This window comes from Penaeus chinensis, chromosome 35 (assembly GCF_019202785.1).
Source record: "Penaeus chinensis breed Huanghai No. 1 chromosome 35, ASM1920278v2, whole genome shotgun sequence".
Classification (NCBI taxonomy): domain Eukaryota; kingdom Metazoa; phylum Arthropoda; class Malacostraca; order Decapoda; family Penaeidae; genus Penaeus; species Penaeus chinensis.
The window spans coordinates 6,136,772-6,149,100 of record NC_061853.1 but is presented as its reverse complement, the minus strand read 5'-3'; the positions used below and the strand labels follow the sequence as shown (position 1 = coordinate 6,149,100).

The 12,329-nt window shown below is 35.9% G+C and overlaps 1 protein-coding gene across 1 annotated transcript; it reads left to right on the top strand.

The window, feature by feature from the left end:
- The first annotated feature begins 116 nt into the window (after nt 1-116).
- Nucleotides 117-11,678, top strand: LOC125044282 (autophagy-related protein 16-like). The gene is made up of 13 exons (XM_047640871.1): nt 117-255; nt 1,703-1,875; nt 2,262-2,401; nt 2,777-2,939; nt 3,425-3,513; nt 6,192-6,330; nt 6,548-6,653; nt 7,141-7,283; nt 7,654-7,774; nt 8,944-9,123; nt 9,270-9,354; nt 10,328-10,474; nt 11,047-11,678. Exons 1-13 carry the CDS (start codon nt 141-143, stop codon nt 11,138-11,140), a joined length of 1,695 nt encoding a protein of 564 aa, XP_047496827.1. The 5' UTR covers nt 117-140; the 3' UTR covers nt 11,141-11,678.
- Nucleotides 11,679-12,329: the final 651 nt, after the last annotated feature.

Below are 12,329 nucleotides of genomic sequence, written 5' to 3'. Positions count from 1 at the left end.
GATTAGCAACCAACCCCCAACTGCCCCCCTCCCCGACGCGAAATAAGGGAGAGAGGAGGGGCCAGGGAGGAGGCGGCCCCCCTTTATTTTCGTTTTGCGAGTGTAAGCGACCCAAAACATCCCCCCGAAGGCGTCGTGGGATGGCTCTGTGCTGGAATAAAGCCTCCGAGGGCCACTGGAGGCACAGGATATACCAGAAACTACGCGAAAGGAATAAAAAGGAGTATGAGAATATTAACGACCTCATCCAGTTGCGTAAGTAGGAGGGATGAGGGAGGGAGAGAGGCCGAGGAAAGAGGCATACTGAGCTTTAGTCGTATTTGGGGAAGTGACTCGCAGATTCGCCCTTACCTTTCCTTTCCGCCTTACCTTCGTTCCTTATTTTTTTGCGATTGTTTGTTAATTTCGTGGCGTTTGATGCTTGTATTTTTTTTATTGGAAGGGAAGTGCGAGGGGATTAAGTATTAGGTTTTAAATCAGGGGAAGATGATAGAGCATATGTCAGAATTGAAAGCTTTATTTTGCTTGACCTTTTTTAAAGTAGCTGTTTTGGAATGAGTGTTTTAAGGGTATTTCAACAGTCAAATGGACAGGGGAAACAGTGGTATCTCCTTTCTTTTATTTATGAGATTTGAATGTGATATAAGTTTCTCAAAATTTTACCATTTGTCATGTTATAGATAGCAAAGTTAACTATTGCTTTTTGTATTCTTCCACCTCCAAATGGGTTAGAATACGCAGCTTAGTGTATTCCAGATAAAGGCGTAGTCAGATTATGTATTCATTTTTCCCTTTAAAAAGAAGCCTGATAGATATAGATTTACAATAGAGGCCAAAGTTTTATCAGTTAATGCTGTTTTTTTTCAGAGATTATAAAGTTTCAAGGACTTAGATTTGAAATATTATATATATGATTGTATTAAACTCCATGGCAACACATTTGAAAAATGCTTAAATGCAACAAATTGTGTACTTGCTGATCACTACTGAAATCATATGCTTTGCATGTTGTTTTTTATACTGGTTACCTCTTCTTTATCATAGCTGAAAAGGCCTGCAATGTACTTTGTGGTGGTTAGATGTAAGGAACTAGAAATTGTTTCTCAAATTTCCATTTCTGTAATAAGATTTCCTAACAGGTGGTCAAGTCTTGGGCCTTTGCATATTACCCCAGGATAAAAGTATTATTTCAGTTTATTCCATCATATGAAATTGGTTATGATTATAAATTATATATATATATATGTATATATATATATATATATATATATATATATATATATATATGTATATATATATATATATATATGTATATATATATATATATATATATATAAAATAGTATAGATATATATTAGTATATATATATTTATATATATATATTTATATATATATATATATATATATATATATATATATATATATATATTTATATACATGTATAGTATATATATATATATATATATATATATATATATATATATATATTTATATATATATTTATATATTTATTGTATTTATATATTTATATATATATGTATATATATATAGTGTGTGTGTGTGTGTGAGTGCGCACATGTATGTAATAATTAATATCTCAGAGCAGAAATGCTATAATTTTCTAACAAGCAAAATGTCTTTTATTAACATTTCCAGAACAGAAAGTAGTTATGCAAATTACTGTATCCTATCATTTCCACAGATAATCGGCTCTTTGAGCAGAGTGAATTATTGAGAACAGAGAACCTACAGCTAACACTTCAAAATGAGAAACTTCGTCAGGAGAACTCAGACTTACACAGTAAAGGAGCTGGAGGGGATGGGGGCAGTGGAGCCGGTTCTGCTGCTGCGGGTGCCTCCTCGCAAGTGGTTCAGGTTTGTGGAACCCATAAGGTGAAAGACAGCTTTGTATGAAATAGATGCAACTAGATTAGCTTGTTAATATAGCCAAAAAGGGGTGTGATAAGACTGTGTGTGTGTATATGTGTGTGTGTGTGTGTGTGTGTGTATGTGTAGGGTAGTGTATTGCTTTGCAGATAGTCTAATCAGTTTTTCTTTCTCATTTATGTTTGAGACACATTCAACAGCTAGTATACTATTTTACTTAATATTTTGAATCCTAAGATTATGTATTTATTATAATACTAAAATATATCAGTATCTATGATTTATATCACAAAGAAATGGAGCTGGTGTTACAGAATCAGTTATGACACTCCAACATCATCACATATGCTTCAGTTACCATTGGAATGTTGCAGGCGCTGGAACAGAAATTGTATAAGCTACAAGAAGAATTAACTGACCTCCACAGACGAAAGGGTGAAAATGCCCAGCAGCTGGTGGAGTTAAACCAGTGCCTTCAGGAACGTGACAAATTACTAGCAACCAAAGAAAATAAGTAAGACTGAGTTGTAATTTTAGTTAGATTTAGATTGCACAGGCGTAGGCCATCGGTTTTGCCTGTCTATAGTAAATAAAAAGCAAGTCCTGGTAAATAATATAGAAAGATTAATCATTTGAATTTTTCACTTTTCACTTTCTTGACAAGTGAGAGTGATGTAGTAATTAGGAAATAATGAAGTGAAAGTAATAGGAGTTCAAATAACTTTACAGTAAAGAGAATCATCATCAATCTACAGTGACTTCTGATAAACCCCACCTTGGCCAGATTTCATCGTAATCACATTAAGAAGCCAATCCAAATAGGAAAAAGAATATAGTATTCACATGTTTAGCATACTTCATTCCTTCTCTCTCTCTCCTCCCGCCCCAGATTAGCTGAGTATGAATCAGAGATCCTGATTCTCAAAGAGGAATTAGCAGCTAAAGAATCAGCACTTGCAGATCTCCAGGCAGTCAACCAGGTCCTGCGAGATGAATACCAGACGCTTAACTTAGCCTTCACTGCCTTGGAAGACAAGTATAGAAAAGCACAGGTATAGAAGTTGTCTGCTGAATTGTTATTATTGTTTATATTATTTTGTTATTTTTTGAGATTTGTAGATAAGTAGATAAGGAGACTGATGAATGTATAGATGCTAGATAGATGGATGGATATAAATAGGAAGATAGGTATTCTCATGAGTGTATGAACATCATTTGTTTTGTTCATATGCTTTCTTTTTGCATTGTTGAAAGAACATTTAAGCATGGAATTTACTTCATGCTCTTCCATTAGCTATAGATTTTGATCCAGGATATTTATCTCCTTATTTTTCAGAATATCTGTGTTTTTCTTCTTTTTATGTCTTTCTTTCTTGATCAAGAAAAAAATATTTGATTCGCATGTAACCCATTCATAAAAGGAGGTTATATATTTAATTAAAAGTTTTGATATTAGCTTAAACATCTTTTTGGTATTTTGAACTTCTACTTTCAATGTATTTATAAGAGATAATTCATCTGATTGTTTTTACTGCAGGAAGAGAACCGAGAGTTAATTGACCGTTGGATGGCCCAGAAGGCAAAGGATGCAGAGAAGTTGAACCTGGAGAATGACACAGCACTGAAGTAAGTTATTCAGAGATGATGACATGTAGGTTTTTAGGAGTAAATAGGTCTACAGCTGTATCATGCAATATGCAGAGGGCATTCAAAATATTAATTAAAAATCATCATGCGACAAGAATGTCTTACCCCTTCTCGGTTATTATAATATCAAATAAGAGAAGTATGCAAATGTAATGCCTTGGTGAAAGTTCATTCATAGTCAAGAACTCTTTAGTTATTTTAGCTCCAAAAAAGCCATGAAAGGGATGGCTGTTGTTGACTTCCTTATGAAACGTGTGTGCAAGATGAGGGATAACACTGATGGTGACATAAGGGTGTGGAGAAATGGCTACAAAGAAGACTGGTGTTTTAAATGGATTGCTCATTTCACGTGCGGGTCAGAAACGGCAGGGTGTGACTGTTGTAAAGGAAGACCGTCAGGGATGTTCACTAATGGAAATGGAGTGTTGAACAAGATCAGAAAGTGGTTGAGGGATACTGTCAAGTTGTGTTGAGAGAGATAAAACAGATAATGAAGCTTTCAGCAAAGTCAGTGCTTAGGTAACAGATTGCTCGACTAGCTTTTTGCCAGGTCCCATTACTTTTGTACTATGATCAGTTTGTGACAAGAAACTGTTAAGCAATGCACAGTTTGAAAAAGTTGAATACATTGAGAATGATTTTGGGAAAGGTTAATGATGGAACACAGATTTAGGCAGACAGTATTCAAAATGTTGGTTTCAACAAAGAGCAAATGTACCAGTTAAATATGAAGTAGAAAGATCTAGTGCACAGGTTATTGGGAAAGGAATTTTGGATCTGAAATGTGTCATATGTAGATTACCTAGAAAGTTAGAGAACAGTAATATTCAATTTTCTGTAATACAACTTGCACCACTGGTCATGGCAGGCAGGAATAGGATCCAGAGCATGGAAATAGCATCCTCTCTGGAACTGCTGCTCTTCCAGTCATGGCTCATGGATATTACATTCTACACTCGTTCATCAATGGAGATAATAATGCAAAAGCTTCTACCTAAATGCCAAATGAGTCTAATCACCCTCTAAGAGTTTTGTGCACTTGAGGTCGAGTCTTTCCAGTCACCCAAGCCTTCAACTAAAATGCTCACGATGGCCAGTTTGCATCACCAGAGGCAGATTTTCCCATGACAGCTTGTTCATATCACCCACACCTCAAGCCAAACTTTTTCATGATTTGATGGTCATTTGATCTGGATGGTAGGGGTTAAAGGCACATATCTTGCAACAGTTGTAATGTTAAATATGATGTAAGGAAGCGGTTTAACTCTGAAGACCAAGGTTTACTCTAAATTCAGTTAGAAACTTGAAGATATTGACTTCTCAGGTGTTTTGCCTTGGATTGTATACATGAAAGTCAAGTTTCCGAAATACTTTTACTTTCATCAGCATTTTCTACAAAATTTTGCATATCCCTTATACAAGGTACAATACTTTGTCTTGTACTTCAAAGCTGGACATACTGAGTTAACCCAATGCCGCCAGGAAATTGTGAAATGTCTCTGCACACTGATGGCTCTGCTAGTGCTTAGCCACAAAGGAGTCCATTAGTAGATGTTGTGACCTTACCTGATTTCACCTTTCCTTGAGTTGGTGGGAAAAACATTTTTTAAAATCTATGAATATCGATGATGTTATTTTTATTATAGACATTATAATTACTATAATGTTATAAACATTAGTAACAGCAAAATAAGATAACATAAAATATTTTTTAAATCAAGGAAAAGGGTAAACGGGCAGGACAGGCAGTACTCGTAATTGGCTCATTGGTGACTTAGTACAAGTGTAGCCATCTATGTGTAAAAACAATTAATAAAGTAAACTCACAGCGGCATTGGGTTAAGAGATCTGAGAGCTTGTTTCAGGTTTCAGAGAACATTTAATATATCTATCTGCCGTTTAGTTTCAACAGAAAGTTTCTTATCCAGGAAACAAAATTCAACTATTAGATATCAAGACAATTTATTTGTTCTTTAGGTTTCCTACCATGTTATTTGTGTACTTCAGAGTTAGTAAATTTTGTAGTTTGCCCATATGTTGCAGAGTTAATGAAAGTACTGTCACAGGTCATTGATATGAAAACTGTAACTTGTGTGAAAATATTCTTTTTGATTGTGTTTATTGGCAAACGAAAGTAGAAGGGGGAAAAAAAAAAAAAAAAATACTTTTCAGATTACAAATGTCTATTGATTACCTTCAGGTGTTTTGATTATAGAATATGATGTACTAAACTTGTAAAATAATACTATAGCAGCATCATTTTTGAATATATATATATATATATATATATATATGTATATTTTTTTTGTTTAAGGTCTGATAAAGATGTTGTGGTATTTTTAGCATGTTGATGTATGGGGTGATTCCATTTTGAAGGGGGTGATGCCAAATTTTAACTTCTTGTAACTGTGAATCCAACATATAGAAAGAAATATATTTTTTTTTGTCAAATTTACAGATTTAAAGAGAGTGAAAGACAGTGTCTCTTCCTCAACACATCATTTATGGGCTTCCTCTGTTTTGTACACCTAAGGGATAACGTCTGTATCTGATCATGGGTTATAAGAACACTTTGTCATGGAGTTTTTCATGGGTAATCAAGTTGAGATATCCATAGAAGGCATGGGAGAGGAACTGAGCATATATTCCCTTACCAGGAAACGCCAGATGATGCTCGAGGAGCAACTAAAAGAAGCAGCAAGAGAACCAAAGCAAGTTAGCTTAGAAAGCAAGTTTGCGTGTAGCCCACCTATATGTCTTACAGCCGTCCTACCTGCAAAGGCTTACCTTAGATTTGTAAGTTTGGTTTGATGTCTTTTCAGTTTGATTTGCAAAATATTAGATGTGTTTACTCCTTTTATTTTTCATCAAGAGGGAAGACATTGGTTTGGTATGCTTGTATTCATTTGTGAGTGATTTATTATGATTTTAACAATATTAAAAGGGAGTGATTGCAGCAGTGGCTTCCATACTAAGTCAATGAATAAATTTGTTTTTTTCTTTCTTTTTGCAGGATGCTCACGATGGGGAAGTTAATTCCGTCTGCTTTAGTCCTCAGGGAAAAATTGTAGCTACTGGAGGCGCTGATAGAAAGCTCAAACTCTGGGACATTAGTCGTGGTTGGTAGTGGATGGTTCATTTACATGCTTTTTACTGGAATTCTTCTCTTGGATCCTTCTCATAAACAAAATTTAAGCTAATCATTTGACAAATATAAACAAAATTGTATGTAGGTCTGTTGAAGATTAAATCAAAATGCCGCAATTTGTATCTTTTGCATTTTGAAGTTGTTCATTCTCATTTATATACTTTTGTGCCTGTGAAAGTACCTCTGTTTGACATAACACAAGTTTTTCACATTCTGTTCTTAAAAAAAAAAAAAAGATTTTTTTTTACATTATTTGAATGAGTAGATATACAAAATGGGTTCTTTCTGCTCTCAGAAATTTTATAATGGTATGAGTATTTGATAACCTTTCATAGTAATCATTTTGATAGTAATTCATGCGGGTATTTTATGGAAAACCTTTTAGTATTCATTTATTTATCTGTGAGGCTAGAAAATTTGTAAAGACTGTCTGACTGAGTTTTGCATTTCTTCCTCAGCCACAGTTGAAGCGAGAGGAGTCCTTACCGGCAGCAATGCAGGTGTGACAGCCATAGACTTTGATGCCGAAGAATCGCTTATATTAGGTGCCTCCAATGACTTTGCGAGCCGAGTCTGGACTGTCATGGATCACAGATTAAGAGTGAGTGTTGGGAGTTGTTTTGTTGAATGACTTTTTGTGACTGAATTTTCTAAATGATGTGTAGTGATTTATTATGTATGTAGTCTTGTGATGAATAAGAATGCTGATATCTTTGTTAAAAAAGCTGTATAGTGTTGCATGTCCAGATAGGAAACTATGGTGTATATAGGATAGTTTGTGTTGATCAAAAGAACAGATTTTATTATTAATATCTTAACTAGTTTTCTTTGTAAGCCTTTGTTCATCATTTTGTTGTTCTGGAAAGGTGTTTTACTCAAGAATTTCTTTTCCAATGATGTCAGTGAAAATATATTTCCTGCCACTAATGTATTTTCCATATATTCTTTTTTCTTCTTCTTTTTCTCCGCAGCACACCCTAACAGGGCATTCGGGCAAAGTCATGGCAGCCAAATTTCTGTCCGAGTCGTCCAAGGTTGTGACGGGATCCCATGACCGCACCCTCAAGATATGGGACCTGAGAAGCCGGGCATGTAAGTCGCCAATACCTGCCTCCCCTTCCAACCCCTTCCCTAAACCTCTCTCCTTCCCCCTCTCCCCTCCAGAGCCCTCTAACCCTCACCCTTTCCCTCAGCCATTTAATTCCCCCTATTTCACTCTTCTTCTCCCTTTTTCGCTTTCATTACTCTTCTATCTTTCCATGTGCTGTGTGGTGCAGCGGTAGCGATCTCGTCTTGCAATCTTGCTGAGCTGCGTTCAGATCCCTCTTTTGTATGTCACACCAAGAATATCCAGTGTAATAAATGGAATAAAACTAAATTTTTATTAATTATAATTATAATTTCCTTTCCCTATTCTTGCCCTCCCTTCCCTTCCCTTCCCTTCCTGTTCCTTCCCTTCCTTTCCTTTATCTTCATATCCCTTCTGTCTTTGCCCATCACATCCCTTCCCTTCCCTTCCCTTCCCTTCCTATCCCTTCCTATCCCTTCCTATCCCTTCCTATCCCTTCCTATCCCTTCATATCCATTTCCTACCCATCCCTTCCCTTCCCTTCTCTTCCCTTCCTATCCCTTCCAGACTTTTCCATCCCTTCCTTTCCCTTCCCTTCCCATCCCTTTCTTTCTCTTCCCTTCCTTTCTCTTCTCTTCCCTTCCCTTCCCTTCCCTTCCCTTCCCTTCCCTTCCCTTCCCTTCCCTTCCCTTCCCTTCCCTTCCCTTCCCTTCCCTTCCCTTCCCTTCCCTTCCCTTCCCTTCCCTTCCCTTCCCTTCCCTTCCCTTCCCTTCCCTTCCCTACCCTTCCCTTCCCTTTTGTTCTTCCCAACTCTTTCTTCTTTCTCTTTCTCTCTCTTTTATCTCCCTTCCTCTTCACTTTCCACATTCCTCCTCCTTCCTTCCATCTTCCTTCTTCCTTTCTGTCTTTCTTCCTCCCTTGTTCTCCTTCTTCATCAGTCATTCAACATACCCCTTTTGGTTTTCTTTTTAATAGGAATGTTTATACTTTTTTTTTTTTTTTTTTTTTTTTGCTTTTGTTATTGATTTGTTTACTGTACGCGCATAGTTATCTATACAGTATACAATTTAAGACACTATAAAAAAAAAAAAAAAAAAAAAACATTAGACTCCCACCCTCCCATCACCATAATACAATAAATTTCTCAAGCCACAGTTATGGTTACTTCTTCACTCCTCTCTCCCCAATGCAGGTATTAGAACAATCTTCGCTGGGTCGAGCTGCAACGACCTTGTCCCCTCAGACAGCGCAGCAACGACTATTATTTCGGGTCACTTTGACAAGAAAATCCGTTTCTGGGACACTCGGACGGAACAATCAGCCAATGAGGTGCCTCTACAGGGGAAGATAACATCACTTTGTCTATCCAGAGGTTAGAGCTGTGATTTTCTGCACTATTTTTCTAATAGCATATATGGGTATTTTTTGTATTGATATAGTAAAAAAAAAATTTCTCTACTCCTTTATGTGCAGGTAATGAAAATGATATGACTTTTTTTTTTTAATGAATCTTTTCAGATGGATTTTACCTCCTAAGTTGTGTTCGCGATGATTCCTTGAAAATTCTAGACTTGCGGAAAAATCAAGTAGTCAACACATTCACGTAAGTAGTGGTCCGCAGCATGTTCTTTAATGTAACAAATAAATGCTGGTGTCAAATTCTATAATCAACTTTTATTTTTCTAATTTTCTCTGTTTTTCCGTATATCTTTCTTTTCCTAGCTTTCATTATTTCCCCCCTGCATTTCTTTCCTCGCTCTTTTTCGTTGTCTGGTAGATTGTTTTCATTCCAGGTTATTTTGATTTTGTGTATTTTTCTCTTTCTTTGTCTTCACTGATCATTTCATCTTTTTTCTAATGTTAGTGAAATTTAGGAGATGAGTATTTTGATAGCTGGCTGTTAAATTGACTAAATTTGCATGGAATTTTCACCAGAAATTCTTGAGTAGTAATATCTAAAAGCCAAATTATTCTAAAGGTATTAAGGTGACATGTAATACTTAAAAAAATAGTAATAGGTTGATAATTTTTCAAGACAGGGTTTGTAATCTATATTTCGAAACTGTACTTCATCAGAAGTATAGTTTATGAATATTCCATAGATTAGATAGCAGCTCTGTCAAATATTGTGAAAGCTTCTGTGTTCATTTGACTTTTTGAGACTCTGATACTTCACAGGGATATTGCTTTTTTTTAACAGTTATATATATTTTTTTAATATATGCTTTATAATTATTATCATTAGTAATTTTACTGTGCATGACATGGAACTATCATTTCATATGCGATATTAGCATTGTTTAATATTAGAGAGTATTCTTTTTTTTTTTAAATCATCCTTGTCATATGTCAAGAGCCTCACCTTTTAGGAATATTATCTAAAAGAATCTGTTATCAAAGTTGATAACATTTGCGATAACTTAGACATGCAATTTAAATTTCAAAACATTTGATTCATCTGTACTGCTGCATTTTGTAAAGAACGTTAAAAAAAATGTTGATAGTATGAATAATTTGCATATCTTATCCAAATTGCCCAAATATTTAGCAATACCAATAATCATCTTTGGCTTCAGTTGTGAAGGCTTCCACGTCGGTGCTGACTACTCACGCGCCGTGTTCTCCCCCGATGCGACGTACGTGGCAGCAGGAAGTGGCGACGGCTCTGTCTACATCTGGAATGTCAGTACAGGCAAGCTTGAGAAGACACTCAGGGAACATGTGTAAGTTTTTTTGTTTTTTTTCTCTCTCTCTCTCTCTCTCTTTTTTAGTATTTTTTTTTTATGAGGGAAGGAAAAAGCTTTGTCTTTTTCTTTTTTTATGAAAATTTGGTGTGTTTATGTTTATATTTTATTGGTTCTTTTTATTTATTTTATTTATGGTTGCAGAATTATTGGGGGGAATGATTAATAGAGATAAAATTCTTGAAGAGAAGGGCACTTATATCACACGCAAACACACACACAAGCATGCACATGCGCACACACACACACACACACATACACACACGCACGCACAGGCACAGGCACAGTCACAGGCACATGCACAGGCACAGGCACATGCACATGCACATGCACATGCACATGCACATGAACATGAACATGAACATGCACACTCACTTGCACTCACTCACCACAATAAGCACAACAGCAATAAATTTGTCGAACAAGCATTTTTCTTGAAATTTACCTTCATTAGACTCATAAATTCAGCTGGTCATGAAGAGTAATGATTATCATTAAAAGAGAAAGTATTCTGTCTCATCCCTAACGTGTTTTCCCCCCATTTCCAACAGAGCTTGTGTTGTGGCGTGCAGTTGGCACCCGAACGGCAAGTCACTAGTGTCGTGTGACCGGGCCAAGAAAGTGGTGGCATGGTCGGACTTTTAGAAGGAAAGTAATGGAAGGCGGAACTTGGTGGTACAGGGTATTGTCAAATGGAAGAAGGTAGATGTGAAAGTCGAAGAAAGGTGGCTGGAAGTGACAGAATGTGGAAAAAGGGGTCAAGGAGGTGTCCGGTGGTGTCAGGAGGTGTCGGAAGGCAGCAGATGACATCAGAAGATGTCAGGAAGTGGTGGCAAACAGATGATGTTGTTCCTAAGAATTTCCCCCCCCCCCCCCCCTGATAAGTTATTAGGCTTTGACCATGCTTGCAAAAAAAAATATGTAGATGAATAAAATTAGAGAAACAAAATTTTTGCAGAAAAAAAAAAATGTACCTTGATGTCACTTCTGTTATTTTTATATTTTGTATCAGTTCATGTGACACGTGTAATTCTTTTTTTTATTAAGATTTTTTATTTCAGCAGGGGCAAAAACAAACTAGTAATATATACACACACACACACTCATAACACACACACACACTCATAACACACACACACACACACACTCATAACACACACACACTCATAACACACACACACTCATAACACACACACACTCATAACACACACACACTCATCACACACACACACTCATCACACACACACACTCATCACACACACACACATACACACACACACACACACACACACACACACACACACACACACACACACACACACACACACACACACACACACACACACACACACACACACAGAGGAATATCATTGTACTGTTGAAAATTATATTGTCATGTAAATGCAAAATAGATGCTACTGCTGCTCATGTAGAGAGTTAAGTATATGGTTGTTGCTAACTGCTGAATATACATATATATGTTTTTCACAGGTGTCATTTATTCAAGGAACACATCATTTTGAAGTTTGACACCTTGCTCCCTTTATATAGTTATTATTATTATTATTATTATTATTATCATCATCATTATTATCATTATGATCATTATTGTTATTTTTATTATTGTTACCACTATGATTATTATTATTATTTTTTTTTTTTTTTTTTTTTTTTTCTGTAAATGATATTCCTTCCCGGTATCATTATGGTTACAGAGTTTGCTTGCTCTTGCAGAGGTGAAAGCAGCAATGAGGAAATGGTTTGATATATTTTTAGTAAATGTTGTGATCATGCATTGCCATTATTGGTTATGGCATTGAATGTGCTATGCTGT

Excerpts from the sequence above, each read along its gene's own strand:
- LOC125044282 (XM_047640871.1), top strand. The coding sequence starts at position 141 with ATGGCTCTGTGCTGGAATAAAGCCTCCGAGGGCCACTGGAGGCACAGG. Across the intron at positions 7,775-8,943 it reads GGACCTGAGAAGCCGGGCAT|GTATTAGAACAATCTTCGCT; the intron begins GTAAGTCGCCAA and ends TCCCCAATGCAG. Across the intron at positions 10,475-11,046 it reads AAGACACTCAGGGAACATGT|AGCTTGTGTTGTGGCGTGCA; the intron begins GTAAGTTTTTTT and ends CATTTCCAACAG.